This window comes from Myxocyprinus asiaticus, chromosome 10 (assembly GCF_019703515.2).
Source record: "Myxocyprinus asiaticus isolate MX2 ecotype Aquarium Trade chromosome 10, UBuf_Myxa_2, whole genome shotgun sequence".
Lineage (NCBI taxonomy): Eukaryota > Metazoa > Chordata > Actinopteri > Cypriniformes > Catostomidae > Myxocyprinus > Myxocyprinus asiaticus.
The window spans coordinates 41321089-41338368 of NC_059353.1; the positions used below are offsets into that span (position 1 = coordinate 41321089).

At 41.4% G+C, this 17280-nt stretch overlaps 1 protein-coding gene across 2 annotated transcripts in view; it reads left to right on the forward strand.

Moving 5' to 3' along the window:
• The window catches only part of LOC127447323 (carboxy-terminal domain RNA polymerase II polypeptide A small phosphatase 1-like), a 55667-nt gene that overhangs the window by 33069 nt on the left and 5318 nt on the right, over nt 1-17280 (forward strand). The window contains exons 1-4 of one of the 2 annotated variants that reach the window (XM_051709111.1): nt 1022-3665; nt 4482-4583; nt 9743-9799; nt 10655-10747. In XM_051709111.1, the coding sequence (XP_051565071.1) occupies nt 1044-3665; nt 4482-4583; nt 9743-9799; nt 10655-10747 (2874 nt within the window). In that variant the 5' untranslated portion in view covers nt 1022-1043. Of the gene's footprint in view, nt 1-1021; nt 3666-4481; nt 4584-9742; nt 9800-10654; nt 10748-17280 lie in introns of those variants that run through there. The other variant, XM_051709113.1, reaches the window with a different exon arrangement.

A 17280-nucleotide genomic window follows, 5' to 3' on the forward strand; every position in this document is an offset into this window, starting at 1 on the left:
CCTGTGACTCCTCTCTGCAAACACACATCTCTGACTCTTGTTGCAGAATTTGTGGAGAGAACAAACCAATGGAAGAATGTTTGGAGTGTTTCCATTCTGACCTTTGCCAATCTTTTAGAGAAAGGAAGTCTTTTGTTGAAAGCAACATTACTAAATACTTGGAATCTTCTGACTTTTTTAAAAGTGAGCACACGGAGGTAAACATGCCTACTGAACTGTGCTTTGATCATTCTGAGGTCTCTGGACAAGGAGATCCAAAAAAGGAAAGACAGTCTTTGGAACACGCAACTGAATTGTGCACAGAACAGGAATTGCCTATTGACTACTCTGTGCACCAAAAGGCCATTGGGCTGAACAAAACGGATGGACTTTGCATTGAAAATAGTCAAATCGACGGTGAATTTTTAGATCAGCATGATCAGGCTGGTTCATCTGATTACAGCTCTTTGTTGGACAGCTGCTCTGAGCACAGTGAGTCTTTTGAAATAAGGACTTCAGTTGACTTGGTTGAAATGAGCCAACGTGATGATCTAAGCATTGCTTTTGAACAAAGTGATCAAAGTGAGATTTCTGAACATGATGCTGAAGAGTTAACTTTATCTGAGATGAGCCTAGATGAGTTAACTTTATCTGAGATGAGCACAGATCCTTGTGAGTATTTTCAACAAGATTATCCTGAGCAGTTAACTTTATCTGAGATGAGCCCAGATGAGTTAACTTCATCTGAGATGATCCCAGATCCTTGTGAGTATTTTCAGCAAGATTATCCCGAGCAGTTCACTTTATCTGAGATGAGCACAGATCCTTGTGAGTCTTTTCATCAAGATTGCCCTGAGCAGTTAACTTTATCTGAGATGATCTCAGATCCTTGTGAGTATTTTCATCAAGATTATCCCGAGCAGTTCACTTTATCTGAGATGAGCACAGATCCTTGTGAGTCTTTTCATCAAGATAGCCCTGAGCAGTTAACTTTATCTGAGATGATCCCAGATCCTTGTGAGTATTTTCAGCAAGATTATCCCGAGCAGTTCACTTTATCTGAGATGAGCACAGATCCTTGTGAGTCTTTTCATCAAGATTGCCCTGAGCAGTTAACTTTATCTGAGATGATCTCAGATCCTTGTGAGTATTTTCATCAAGATTATCCTGAGCAGTTAACTTTATCTGAGATGAGCCCAGATGAGTTAACTTTATCTGAGACGATCCCAGATCTTGGTGAGTTTTTTCAACAAGATGATCCTGAACAGTTAACTTCATCTGAGACAAACCCAGATCTTTGTGATTCTTTTCAACAAGTTCTTCTTGAGTCCTCACAATTAGATCCATCAGATCATGAAACACTTTCTGAATGTGACCCAGAATATCAGGAATCCACAGAACAGTACAGTGGTTCTGAAGAAGAGAATGCCACTCTGCTATCTGAGCTATACAATTTATTTGATCAAAAGTTGGTAGTTGAACTAGATTCTGAAGACCGTAAGTCATCTAAACAGTCTAAGCCTAACAATCAAAACAAGCCTGCTGAATGCCATGCCATACATTTTGAATGCCCTGAACTGTGTCAAGTCTCTAAAGAAAGTAAGCCATCTGACCACTGTGTGTCCCTTGAGCAAACACGGCTTACTAGGCAAACGGACACCACTGATGAGAGAGCTTTGCTAAACAACCCAGAGTGTTTCACTGATCTGTTGAAGAGTACTGATTGTAGCCGGACCTTTAAAGTCCCAACTGATGGTAATTCAGAGGGAAGACCGCCATTTCATCAAGAATGTTACCAACTTTCTGAGCACAGTGAATCGTCTGAAGACTCTACTGTATGTGTTAAGGCTCTAGAACAATGCACAGGCTGTGGAGCATACTTTGAGAAATGCAACGTCCATCAACAATGCAATCCTGACCATTCTGAGGGCCCACATCAAAGCAAACCTGCAGAAAAATACCATGAAATATGTGATTCACCAAGATCCGTCTTTCTCAACTCAGAACTCCCCAAAAAAGATCTGCCTAATCATACCAACAGGATTGTGGAAAGGAAACCATCTGAGTGTGATACCATGTTTTCTGGATCAATGGAAAACTTTGAGTCTCGGTGGCTTTCACAATTTCTTACCGATCTTTTGAGACACAATCAAGAGTCAGATCATAGAGCAGAACTTATCAAGTCAAATGAACATTTAGAATCCCCTGAAGTTGGGGCAGATTTTAAGCCTGAAGTTCAAGCTTTGGATAACTCTAGGAAGTTCTGTAAAAAGTGTGAAGAACGGGATAGAGGGGGATATCGTAATGATGAAACTCCTCAACCTTTTCAGCTCAATGGAGATGAGGATAGCATTCTTGAACTCCACTCTAATGTGGGTAACTCCATGGATAAAGTCACCAAAGCAGAAGGTTCTTTGGATGAATCAAGCGAGGAGGACTATGCTGACTGCAATGATGGCAAAAGCCAAGGCAGTTCTGAAACAGATGAATCGTTTAAAAGTTTTGTCGATGAGTCAGAATCATTTGAAATCTTAGATCAAGCATGTGAGAAGGAAAAACATTTCGGTCCTCTTACAGAGGATGATGAGACCTCTGTTCAGATTCAACAATCACATGAGTATTCTGAAGAAGGCAATGACAAGACCTTTTACATGTATACTGAAGAAGCCTTGGATGCTTATGAGGAAGAACATGTAATTGATTCTGAGCAACAAGTCACAGGAAAGAAAAGCAATAAAACATATGCTGAGGCTCTTTCTGATGGACTTTGTGAAACCCAAGCTTATATGCCTAATATTATTGGGGAGAGTTCCACACTGTATTCTGAGGAAGGCAAGGGCAATGAACCTTGCCCTAAAAATGAAGAGGTCATTGAACACAATGGTGACATGCATGTGCAAGGATCCTGGTTTGGAGCCATTGAAGGTCATGGACTTGAAGCAGTGGTAGAAGATGCTTTCGAGGATTTATCGAGAGACTCCACAGAGTTCTGTTCTGTAAAGAGCACTTGTCAAAGAGTTGATGCTTTGGAATCCCTTTATAAAGAAAATACATTGTTGGAAAATGAGGTCAGTCAGAACTTATCTGAACTTTACAGATCTGAAAACAAGGAAATCATAGAAGAGCCTCGATCTGTGTTTACGATCTATGATCAGAGAGAGAGTTTCTTTGATGAAACAGAGGGGGCTTATGGACCTTGTTGTGGAGAAATTCAAACTACTGAAGATGAAAAAACATCCATGTATGACTTTGAAGGTGTTGTGGCATGTGCTGAAGAACACGAAGATGGCAAAGAGATGCCACCTGCTGATCAACAGAAACTCTCCATACCATGTGCTTTAGAGGAACAATCAAACACAGCAACGGACACTCCTGAGATTTGTGGATCAGTTTGTCAGCAAGACACATCAGAGGCCTATATTAAGCCAAAAGACACCTCTGAGATCCCCCATCCCCATGGAACAGATAGTCTGTCAGAGCTAAACAAGCAAAATGCAAAATTAGAGCAGCTTATACATCAAGTTGCAAGAAGTGAGGCACCTGAACAATGTGAGCAGGAAGGATACTTAAACTCTGATCAGAAAAAGACAGACTCTGAACAGAGTGATGAGGACAGTGAGGCATCTGATGATGAAGAATATTCAGATATCTGCGACTGTGAATTCTGTGTTCCGCCCATAGAGCAGGTACTTTGAGATCCTTTAAACCAGAGGTTTAACCTTTGATTTGGCCTGCCTTGCCATAGATTGCAAGAGGGAAAAAAACTTCCCCTTGTGACAGCTAGCCCGGTCTGCCCTATATTAGACAATTTAATAAACTCACATGAGACACACAAAGATGAAGAAATTGAATGAATGGATTAATTTTACGATATTAAAAATTAACTAAAATTGTTTAGTTTTTAGTAAATGTTTATTATCCATTTACAAGGCTGTTCCTTAATTTTTGAACTGCCACAAAGGGGAAGTAACAATTCCATATATCGGACAACACACATGTTAATCGGCTGATTCCAGTAATGTCAAAATGACCTGGACTTGTATATTGGTCTACATTTTTGCAATTTTTTGAAAAGCATCAACAATTTATATACACAAATTTGAATTTCAGCTACTAACTCTGTATGCATAGGGTAGAGTCATTTTCAGGCATGCACTGTGTAATTTTTCTTATGACGAATGGTTGGCCAGCAGCTTTGCAATCCCACCCCAGCTACAGTCTGTCACTCGATCTTCCTCTGCTTATGGAATGCTAGTGCTCAAAGAGCTATCATATGCCCCCTTATGGATACTCATATGTCTAAAGATTAAGCTTTAATAATAAATTATAATGTTGATAATGAAGTGTATTTTATCACTGAAATGTAGATGCATCTCTCTTTACTGATTTGTTTATAATGTCTGTGATGTAAGAACCGAAACGCCATTTTTACTGTAAAATAGCCTGCAGTAAATGCCAACAAAGCTACTTATTTACCAGAGTCCTTGGAATGTTTATTACAGGTCCCAGCCAAACCACTTCTTCCACAGATAAAGTCTAAAGATGTAGGGAAGATCTGTGTAGTTATTGACCTGGATGAAACACTAGTCCACAGTTCATTCAAGGTAAGCCAAATGTGTTGATCTCTTTTTTCTAACTGTTTATAACTGGCAGTGGGTGAGAATTACCTATATGTCACATGCTATGTGCTGCTGGCACATCATGGTCATGGGATACACTTGACACATGTTATAGCTAGACACTTAACACTGTTGCTTGAGCCACATTCACATCACAGTCCTTAAAGCTGAAGTGAGTCATTTTTTTTCTGTGCTGAAAATGAAATACCACTTAATATGCAGAAACAACTATAAGTAAACCATGTGTAGGTTATAAAGACTGTGGCTCTATCAAAACATTTGTCTGAGCATACCAGCAAGCCCGCAACAGCAACATTAGCTCAACTAATAAAGTCAGTTTGAGGTTAGACAATCTGTTTGTCCAACCAAATGAATACATATCGGAAGACAGTCATTATTTATGCAATTCTGTTTGGTGACACTGTTGGTGCAGAAATTACACACTTCAGCTTTAATGCATGGTTTTTGGTTTGACTTATGCATTTACATTCTTGTTTGTAAGTGACCAGTATTTGTCTTCACTGTAAACAGACAGTCACCACCTACAACAATAGAAGCATCATATATGATAACATACCTCAGAGTCAGTTAAATTGGTTCTCGCACTAATGTAAACATAGTTAAGTTTTGCAGACATAATGCAACAGTTTCTGCTCATTTACATGGTAATTCATGCAACGTTTGGGGGTTGGGTGGTATGTTGTTGACCTGTGATGCAGTTACTCTTTGTTTTTACACACATCATGCATACACTTTGTGGAGAAATGCGGCAATCCCTGATTTGACTCTTTATGGATGAATGTTTCTCTTGCTTAAGTGAATGACATCAACAAGATGTTATGTGCAAAGTTTGGCAAAGCCAGGCAGAAAATAATTGTTTTCCTCTAAGCTGGAGTATCCACAGGCATTTCAAGATTCTTCAGTATTGATTTTTAGCCATGAACCAAACCAACCAGCTTTAAGATGAATTAAGATGAATATGAAACATTGCAAACTTTAATTTTAAATAACAAGAACAACAACAAAAAAAAAAAAACTTGGCTATAAATCACTGAATAAGTATGAAATGCAATATATTTGAAGTTTGTTGCAAAATATTCAAACAGTGGGCACATAAAGGATACACTAATGGCGGTGCAATATATGTATGCCACAAAAAAACAGATTAAATAGTTACTGAAATACTCTTTCCATTTTATGTTGTTTTCATATGTTGGCCAATACATTCACGGTTATCAGCTGTTGCTTAATCGCTTGTTCATCTTTTTTACCAACCCATACATATAAAATGAATTACATTACAATATAGTGGTGTGTTTTTCATGAAAATCATGCACAAAATGATTCTCAAGATATGTCTGGTTAAGATAGACTGACCACATACCATAGTACAACTGACACCGTGGTAGGGGTCAATTGTAACATTTCACTTGTTTGACGATATTTTGAATATCTTCAAATCTCTACGTGGTAGAACTATTTGGTTGGTTTGAGTATTTAACAGACAAATGTACCTCTTTTGTGACAAAAAATTGGTGAAGTAGCTTATTTGGTTCCTGAGATTTACCGCAAAATATGAACAATTTTACAACTGACCCTGGACAACTGACACTTAGAATCTTTGGCGTGCCAATCTTAATTTAAGGACTCGTAAATTTTTCATCCAGCAGTAATTCATGGTGCATTTTAAGCCTAAAGCCACGACAACTTAGAAGTCATCCTGATGACTCCTAAATACCTAAGAGTGAATCACAAATGATCTGAAGCATGACTGCTGTTGCCAATCTACTTCGCAGTCGAGTCAGTGTATTAGAATATTATTATGGCATTGACCTTTTAAAATTGCGAGGTTGTTTTTATTATTGTAAACTAAGTAAGGGATGCGGTTACCTCTCCCTCGAAACGAAACAACCCACCAGGGATAAAGATTTTGAACAATATATTAACAGAACCTAACTTCTATTTGGGGTTAAGTATCATGAAGTTCATGTTGCCAGTATGAGATAGATTTATATTCATTTTGTATAAATAGGCTACGTGAAAAATATGACTTTGCTGTGTATGATTACAATTACACAGAACGAATGAACCAATTACCTGTGGCAGATGTTTGTCACTTAAAGTCTGCGATCTCTAATCTTGACTGAGGCTGAAAACAGTATACCACCGTTTTCTTACATTCTTCGATATTTTGCGAAATCAAAGGAAATTCCTCATTGATGTGGAAACTTTTATGCTTGCTTTTTCGCTTTCAAATTTTCCTTTAATTATGTATTTCCCTATAAGTTGAGAAAGAAGCAACAAGCTTCCTGTCTAGTCTTTTTAAAAGCCGGTTAATAAATAATAAATATAATAATATACACTTCCCGCTGTCTTTATATAATTAGTTTGTCGACAAATAGCAGTTCCCTGTTTACCAATTACTTTGGCCGATTTTAAGAGACTGCGTTCATAGAACGTGACGTCATCCATAGCATCAAGGTCAACTCTGCCTTACTCTTACCTTAAAATTTCCCTAGTAAAATTTGCTCTTAGCAGCATTGTGTATAGATTTTAAGCAAACACTCTTTGCTAGAAACTCTTTGGAGAACTCTTAGTGGTAAGATAAAACCTTTGTTAATACTGGCCCTGGTCCCCCTTATATTTAGTACAAGATATTTGATTAACTGCTAATGCAGTTGTGAAGCATTACATACAGTTCAGCATTGAAAGAACATGCGTGATCTAATTTCATTTATCAAGAGCACATAATGTTACCCAATGGCACTTCTGCAAATGTAGGTCATAGTGTTCTAACATCTCTATAACACATAAATGTGATTATCTCAACATTTGTGATTGAGGTTTCAGGTTCTAGATCTATCTAAAGACCACTCTAACACTTTATGGCAGTATTCTGAAAATGACTGAAAACTCAAATGGGTTAGGATGTTTTAGGATGTTTACACACCATTTCCAATAATGGCTTATTATCAATTATTGATCCAGTCATTCGCAATGCAAATTGATCACTTGAGTTGCAACGTGATCTTAACTGACAATTTCTGGGTATTTGCTAACCCTGTGTTTTTTTTTTGTTTGTTTTTTTTAAGTAGAAGTTGTTTGAAAAATCATGAAATCGTAGCTTTTGCTATACAACAGCAGTTCATAATGACTATGGGTTATCACAAAAAAAACAAAAACATCATTAACAGAGTACATACGATGATTTGTTCACTATATTCCAAGTCTTCTGAAGTCATACTATAGATTTGTGTGAGGAACAGATCAAAACTTGTGTCTAGCCCTTGTCCACGCCCAGATTAATAAACTATGCTAAAACATCATCAGTTCTTCTTAGTGTAGTAACCAAACACAACATTGTTTTGTTTTTTGTTTTTTGAATTATGGACACTAACACAGTCTAGGCGTGAGGTTCGGGGAAGTGTAAGAGTATCAGTAAATAATGACTTGCATTTTGGTTTGTTCCTTACACAGACCCATCTGATGGCAATAAAGTGCATGGGTCATATGGACTACTTTTATACTACTTTAATGGTGCAATTTTATTTTTTGTTTATTCTTTTTTTTCTTTATGAACATTATGAGCTGTTTTATGGCAAGAGCTGTGTAAACATATCTAAATTTCTTCTTTTATTTTCTGCATCATAAAACAGCATACTGTTTTGAGAGTGAGTAAATGACAGAATAATTTTTTTTTTATCCCCTTTTCTCCCAATTTGGAATGCCCAGTTCCCACTACTTAGTTGGTCCTCGTGGTGGTGCGGTTACTCACCTCAATCTGGGTGGCGGAGGACAAGACTCAGTTGCCTCCGCTTCTAAGACAGTCAATCCGCACATCTTATCATGTGGCTCATTGTGCATGACACGGCAGAGACTCTGCATGTGGAGGCTCATGCTACTCTCCACGATCCACGCACAACTTTCCACGCTCCCCATTGAGAGCGAGAACCACTAATCATGACCACGAGGAGGTTACCCCATGTGACTCTATCCTCCCTAGCAACTGGGCCAATTTGGTGGCTTAGGAGATCTGGCTGGAGTCACTCAGCACACCCTGGATTCGAACTCGTGACTCCAGGGGTGGTAGTCAGCGTCAATACTCGTTGAGCTACCCAGGCCCCTGAAGTATTATTTTTTTTATGTTAGTGCATAAGCTTGGGATCAGTGCCTTTTTCTCGCATCGATAATCGGGAAGATTTTCTTGATGATTATCTGTATATATAACTGTATTTTTTCAGATATAAATTAGCCTGCTCATTGCATAATAGTCTTTGTCTTTTCAAACATATTTCTCAACACAACTTTAGTAAAGTGTGAGCGGCAGGGTAAATTAAAGGGGGGGTCGCACACCGTATGCGTCTGGTAGACAAGATGGTGCATTGTAAAATTCCAAACAATTATTTTCTACAACGGTATGCACACAAATTCTGCAGTGCTAGGAAGCGCAACTCGCTTAGTTTTCCATTAAATTTGACCCAAATCATTATCAAAGGACAACGATTATTTACTCTAGCCATCGCTGGATGATATATTGTGTATATATATCTTTCATATAGCCTACACAATGTATTTTTAGTTACAAGTATGTCTTTTTGTGGTTTTACAGCTTGAATGAAAGACCCATACAAGGCTACATACAGAGAAATTGCATTATAAACATCACCATTTTTAATCGTTGAGTTTGTGTAGTGACACCAGTTTCATACACTAACCTTCAAATTCATCAACGTCACTTGGTTCATTCTTGAAGAAATCTTTGTAACTTTGGACTGCCATCTGCTGCGCCGCTTCAGCTTGGCCTGTGTGTGTGTGTGTGTGTGTGTGTGTGTGTGTGTGTGTGATACCTGTGCCTTTCCTGACCGCGACCGGCTTTAGTAAATATTATATCACCCTCTTGTGGTCTCCCAACGATATTACGCCAGACTGTTAAACAGAAGCCAACTGAATGAAATATCAATAAATATATTGATCAAATAAAGTGCCAACGATCGATATTGATATTTATGACATCCCTGATAGTATAAGATACCCTTTATTCATGGATAAATAAACTGAATAACTTGAAATCTTATTATTTTGTATTGTTTATTTTCTTCTGCTGGAACAATCAAATAAGCTATATGTTTTTTTTTTCTTCCCAGCCGGTGAACAATGCTGACTTTATCATTCCAGTGGAAATTGATGGAACAGTGCACCAGGTGAGTAAAATCTGACCTCATATAAGGTTGACATTGGATAGTTGTCTACAATTAAAGAGTTGGACTTTGTCAATAAAATTGATAGACATGACCCCCATTTGTCATTCTGCTTTTACAGTCTGTTGAACAACACCAAAAGAGTCATATAGAACTCTTCAGACAGACGTTTTCTCCTCTGTTTACATATTGCCGCTTAACACCGGTTGTCCTACCTGCTAGTATCATTGCCGTCTCAGCTGATGAGTCCGAGCAGCAGGTGGCTATTTTTGTGTCCTGACGAAATGGAGAAACCTGGACAGGCTTCTGAGAACTCTCTGGCCATCAATCTTCTCTCAGAACGTGTCTCCTGCTCTCTCAGGCTTTGCCAACACTATGCCATGGCCCTTTAAAGGGCAACTACAGCCCCAATTATACCAGGAGATCGAAGACGTCTGGAAAACCTCAGGCTTTGGCCTGTTTCAAGTAATCCAGGATAGGCTTGTGATGTCAGGAAAGCCTATTCGGGATGACTTGGTTCAGGAGAAAGACCAACAGCTTCATAAATGTACTTGGCTGACCCAGTTTTCTCTGTAAAACAACCCGTTTAATTGCGTGTCTTAAAAAAGAGTTTATCGTTTGATCAAATAAAGCTCTTCGTTAACTGAGATGCAGGGTGATATCAGTTTTATTTATTAAGCAATAAATCTTGTGCTGGAATGGTGCAAAGCACTGTATGCATGTGATCTAATTCAGTGCCAGTTTTTTTCTCATAGGCTGGATTTCCCCTTTACATGCTAACAGTGAAATATAATCTTTTAAAATTTAAAGTAATGACACATTTTAACCATTAGTCCTCTGTCTATTTGCTGCATCTAGGTGTATGTGTTGAAGAGACCTCATGTCGACGAGTTCCTTAAACGGATGGGGGAACTGTTCGAGTGTGTGTTATTCACTGCAAGTTTAGCCAAGGTAAGAAATCCAGAAAGAGTTCACTTTCAATTCAGTTCACTCGACATTACTGTAAGCACAATGGAGAGTCTCCTTCACACGAGCTGGTTGAAACCCTTATACAATCATGGCAGTCTTCTTATTGGCAATGGCGTCTGAACCCCGCCCCTTTAAGCGTACAGTAGGCCTAAATAAGCGGGCACTCAGTGACCATTTCTCCAGAATTTTTTTTCTTCTTCGTCTTGGAACTCTTTCTGCTTCGCCGTCGATATACACTTACAGTGGACAGAACTTCTCAGCAAGACGCGAACAGTACGACTCATCGCCTGTGCTCAGCACCTGCACCGAGAGGCTTTCCTGTGTGTTCTGGTGAAGAGTTCTCCACATCGGCAATGAAGACGCTCTCAGTGAACGGGTTCTTTGCTTCAGACGCTCATCGTTGAGTAACGCGGTGCTTCAGAGAAACTCCTACCTGCTTCCCACAGTGCTTTGGCTGGAGTTACTGTATCCTTTACATATATACAATATTAACTAAAGAGTCGCTTGCGTGATACGCATCTTTTTAAAGTTGTCGTTCTGCAAGTGTTTCCTATGTGAACCGCACATCCCCCCACCTGATGAGCAGGAGAAATGTGTTCACTGCCTGGGCCGCGCCCACACACACACACACACACCTCTTTGTGAGGGCATGAATCTCCGGACGTTGCGCTCTAGGATTGACCTTGTTCTGAGGGAAGATTTGGCCTCTCGTGCCCTCCCACCCACCTCTTCTATGTTAAGTCTTGAGTTACCATATGAGGAGTCACGGCGAGGCAGTGAGGTTGAGCTGGAAGAATTAGAGGAGGATCTCGTGCCGCCGCAAGCCCTGCAAGCCACCCAAACTTCCGATCTAATGTTCTTGCCTGTGCAATATGTGCGTGATGAGTTTGGGCCCTCTATTGGAGCACATGGCCTCATTACGTTTGGCGGCTCTGACAATGGGGATGATGCTGTGTCACTCACAGCTTCTGGTGAGTGGTTCACGGAGGATGTTGCTGCTCCTTTCCCCAGCGAGGGTGAAGAACTGGCACACACCACGGACAAGGAGCTTCTTCGCATCCTCACAAGGGCAGTTGAAGAGCTCGGTCTTGAGTGGTCCCCTCCAGAAGAGCCAGAAAATTCTCGCCTGGATGAATGGTTTTTGCAAACTGGCCATCATCAACAGACCGTGGCCAAGAGAAGTGCACCATTGTTCCCTGAGGACCACGTGGAGCTCACAAAGACCTAGCGTGCAGCCTACTTTTCACACACTCAGGTCGGAGATGCTGCCGTCCTCACTGAAGTTGATCACGCCGAGGGAAAAGGCTACTCAAAGCTTCCCTCGGTGGAACAGGCAGTCGCAGCTCATTTCTGCCATAATACTGCCATGGGATGGAAATCCCACCCCACCCTCCCCTCCAAGCCGTGTCGACTGACGTCCGCACTGGCTGAAAGAGCTTATACAGCAGTGGGCCAAGCTGGATCAGCCATCCACAGCATGTCGGTGCTGCAGGTTTTTCAAGTTAAGCTCCTCAAACAAATGAATGAGCAAGGCTAAATCCAGAGCTGTTCAAAGAACTGTTCAAAGAACTCCGCACCGCTACAGATTTGGCGCTATGAGCCACGAAACTACCGCTCAGGCCATCGGCAAAACGATGAGCAGCCTGGTGGTTCTGGACCGGCATATTTGGCTATCTCTCATAGAGATGTGTGACGCAGAGAAAGCCGCCCTCCTCAACACCCTGGTGTCGCCCGACGGTCTCTTTGGCAACGCCGTGGAAGGCTTTTTAGAGTGATTCATCGCCATTCTAGATCCGAGACGCTTGAATCACGTGCTCGCAAAGCGAAGCGCCCATTCAAAATGCTGGCCTTCTACCAACAGGGTGTTTTGCTGGGTCAGAAGAAAAGTGGTGACCACAGATGCATCCAACACAGGATGAGGCACGGTGTGCGATGGACGCCCGACTTTCAGCACCTGGACAGGTACAAAACGGGTGTGGCACATCAACCGCCTAGAAATACTGGCTGTCTTTCTAGCTTTGAGAGCTTTTCATTCCAACATTGTGAGTCACCACATTCTGATTCGTTCGGACAACACAACAGTAGTGGCGTACATAAATCGCCAGGGCAGACTCCGATCACCACAATTAATGAGCATGACACAACGCCTCCTCCAGTGGAGCAGGTGTCATCTCCTCTCATTGTGTGCGACACATGTCCCAGGCCGTCTGAATTTTGGAGCGGATCTGTTATCATGCCAGGGAGTATTACCAGGGGAATGGAGACTACATCCTCAGACAGTAATGAGGATTTGGGAAATATCTGGCAAAGCGGAAGTTGACCTATTCGCCTCTGCGAAGAACACCCACTGTCCCCTCTGGTACTCCATGTCCCAAGCCTCGCTGGGTGTGGACTCACAAATGGCTGGTGACACGCAAGTATGCGTTTTCCCCCCCATGCGCCTCCTTCATTCTGTCATCAGCAAAGTCAGAGAGGACATTTAAACAGTTCTGTTAATTGTGCCGAAATGGCCCAATCAGTCCTGGTTTTACGTGGGAAATACAGCTGAGGAGAGACCTTCTCCCTCAAGCACAAGGCACGATTTGGCATCCCCAGCCAGAGCTGTGGAACCTACATGTGTGGCCCCTGAACGGAGCACATCAGACGAGCCAGAATTGGCTCAGTCGGAGATGAATACCATTTTACAGGCTAGAGCACCGTCCACGAGATGCCTCTATGCACTTAAATGGTGTGTGTTTGCAAATAGGTGCTCTTCATGTGGTAAAGACCTGGTGAATTGCCCCATAGCTGAGATTTTGACATTCCTTTAAGAGCGGCTGGACGCTAGTTTTACCCTGTAAACGCTTAAGGTTTATGTAGCGACTATCTCAGCATACCACGCCCTGGAGGCTGGCTCTTCGATAGGCAAAATTAATCTAGTCATAAAGTTCCTCAGGGGAGTGAGGCATTTGAACCCCCCTCGCCCTGCTATGGTGCCGACTTGGGACTTAAATCTGGTGCTGAAGACACTCACAAACTCCCCGTTCCAGCCACTGGAATCTGTTGAGTTGCGGGTGCTTTCCTTAAAGACCACACTCCTATTGGTTTGGCCTCATTAAAACAGGTGGGTGACATGCAGGCGTTGTCGACTGACAGCTCATGCCTGGAATTTGGTCCAGATCTGTCAAAAGCCATCATTAAACCTAGAAAAGGATATGTGCCTAAGGTTTAATCAATACCTTTTAGGGCTCAGGTGGTTTGTTTGCAAGCCTTCTTTCCCCCACCATTTAATTCAGATGAAGAACAATCTATGCATATTTTGTTGAGTGCACCCGTCAGTTTAGGCTGTCGGATCAGCTCTTTATTTGTTATGAAGGACGCACAAAAGGAATGTCATTCTCCAAACAAAGGCTCTCTCGCTGGATCGTTGAAGCAATTGCCCTCGCTTACGAATCACAGGGCGCAAATTGCCCTATTGGTGTCAAAGCGCATGGCCTCTTCATGGGCATGGACAAACAGTGTGTCCTTACAGGACATAGGTTTGGCAGCAGGATGGTCCTCACAAAACATGTTTGTGAGGTTTTATAACCTGGATGTAGCATCCATCTCCTCAGAGGTCCTCTCTGTATAGAGTGCTTCTTACTTTCAAGCGGGTGAGCCCAAGCTCTTATTACAGATGGGCTACTGACTATAATCAACACAGCCACCTAATTATATGCTGTTGAACTGCTTCTTTTAAAGTCATAAGCACTCCCATAAGAAATAAAACCTACTTTCCCAACCTTGTTGTGAGAGGGTTAATAATCCATACTGTGTATATCTATATGGTTCATATAAATCCCAGACTATATTAGTTTCCATCTGGCATCCACCACGTGGGACTATTCATATGCACTTTAATATGACTTATAAGTCATATTATGAATATATCTATTTAGTGTTATAACTCTGGGAGTGTAATGTCACGTACTGCGGTGTGATGGGATATCTTTCCCCATAGTGCTTACAGCAATGTCGAGTGAACTGAATCGAAAGGGAATGTCTCCGGTTACACATGTAACCTCGGTTCCCTGAGATGAAGGGTACGAGACAGTGCTAAAGCTGGCTGCACTTCTACTTCAGAGTTTCATAATACAAGTGCCTCACTCTTGTCCCTCAGTCAGAAAATTCTGTAGAAATGGAGCGCCCGCTTATATAGGCCTACTGCACGCCTAAAGGGGCGCAGCTCAGACAACATTGCCAATCAGAAGATTGCCGTAATTGTATAAGGGTTTCAACAAGGTTGTGTGAAGGACACTCCCCATTGTGCTTACAGCAGTGTCTCGTTCCCTTCATCTGAGGGAACCGAGGTTACATGTGTAACCGGAGATGTTTTGCACTCTGCAGAGTATTCAACATTGAGTTTAATAAATAGTCATCACTCACTGTGTGTATCAGTTTTAAAGATGATTACAGGGTTCATTGAAGAAAAAATAAATAAATTGAAATATAAGGAAATTTTCAGAATTCTGCCATAATTTATTCATCATCATGTTCCAATCCTGTGTGACTTACTTTCTTCCATGGAACACAAAAGGAGAATTTTTTAACTATGTATTGGTTGTTTTTTCCATACAATTATAATGAATGGGCGCTGAAGCTTTCAAGCTTCAAAAAGTACACATAAGTACCATAAAATACTTAGTAGTCCATATGTCCCTTGTTTATCAAATATCATACTTAAAGGGATAGTTCATCCAAAAAATTAAAATTCTCTCATCATTTACCCTCATGCCATCCCAGATGTGTATGACTTTCTTTCTTCTGCAGAACACAAATGAAGATTTTTAGAAGAATATCTCAGCTCTGTAGGTCCTCACAATGCAAGTGAATGGGGTTAAAGTTATCCATACAACTCCAGTGGTTAAATCCATGTCTTCAGAAGCGATATGATAAGTGTGGGTGAGAAACAGATCAATATTTAAAACATTTTCTACGATCAATCCCCACTTTCAATTTCAAATTCTTCTTTTGTTTTTGGCAATTCGCGTTCTTTGTGCATATCGCCACCTACTGGGCAGGGAGAAGCATTTATAGTAAAAAAGGACTTAAATATCGATCTGTTTCTCACCCACACCTATCATATCGCTTCTGAAGATATACAGTGCATCCGGAAAGCATTCGCAGCGCTTCACTTTTTCCACATTTTGTTTTGTTACAGCCTTATTCCAAAATGGATTGAATGAATTATTTTCCTCAATTCTACAAACAATATCCCATGATGACAACGTGAAAGAAGTTTGTTTGAAATCTTTGTAAATTTATTAAAAATAAAAAACGAAAAAAAAAAAAAAAAAAAAATCACACGTACATAAGTATTCACAGCCTTTGCTCAATACTTTGTTGAAGCACCTTTGGCACCAATTACAGCCTGGAGTCTTTTTGAGTATGATGCTACAAGCTTGGCACACCTATTTTTGGGCAGTTTCTCCCATTCTTCTTTGCAGGACCTCTCAAGCTCCATCAGGTTGGATGGGGAGTGTCAGTGCACAGCCATTTTCAGATCTCTCCAGAGATGTTCAATTGGGTTCAAGTCTGGGCTCTGGCCGGGCCACTCAAGGACATTCACAGAGTTGTCCTGGAGCCACTCCTTTGTTATCTTGGCTGTGTGCTTAGGGTCGTTGTCCTGTTGGAAGATGAACCTTCTGTTTTCATCAAGGTTGTCTCTGTACATTGCTGCATTCATCTTTCCCTCGATCCTGACTAGTCTCCCAGTTCCTGCCACTGAAAAACATCCCCACAGCATGATGCTGCCACCACCATGCTTCACTGTAGGGATGGTATTGGCCAGGTGATGAGCGGTGCCTGGTTTCCTCCAGACATGATGCTTGCCATTCAGGCCAAAGAGTTCAATCTTTGTTTCTCATGGTCTGAGAGTCCTTCAGGTGCTTTGGGCAAACTCCAGGCGGGCTGTCATGTGCCTTTTACTGAGGAGTGGCTTCCGTCTGGCCACTCTACCATATAGGCCTGATTGGTGGAGTGCTGCAGAGATAGTTGTTCTTCTGGAAGGTTCTCCTCTCTCCACAGAGAGATGCTGGAGCTCTGTCAGAGTGACAATCGGATTCTTGGTCACCTCCCTGACTAAGGCCCTTCTCCCCCGATCGCTCAGTTTGGCCAGGCGGCCAGCTCTAGGAAGAGTCCTGGTGGTTCCAAACTTCTTCCATTTATGGATGATGGAGGCCACTGTGCTCATTGGGACCTTCAATGCTGCAGAAATGTTCTGTACCCTTCCCCAGATCAGTGCCTCCATACAATCCTGTCTCGGAGGTCTACAGACAATTCCTTGGACTTCATGGCTTGGTTTGTGCTCTGACACGCACTGTTAACTGTGGGACCTTATATAGACAGGTGTGTGCCTTTCCAAATCATGTCCAATCAACTGAATTTACCACAGGTGGATTCCAATCAAGTTGTAGAAACATCTCAAGGATGATCAGTGGAAACAGGATGCACCTGAGCTCAATTTTGAGTGTCATGGCAAAGGCCGTGAATACTTA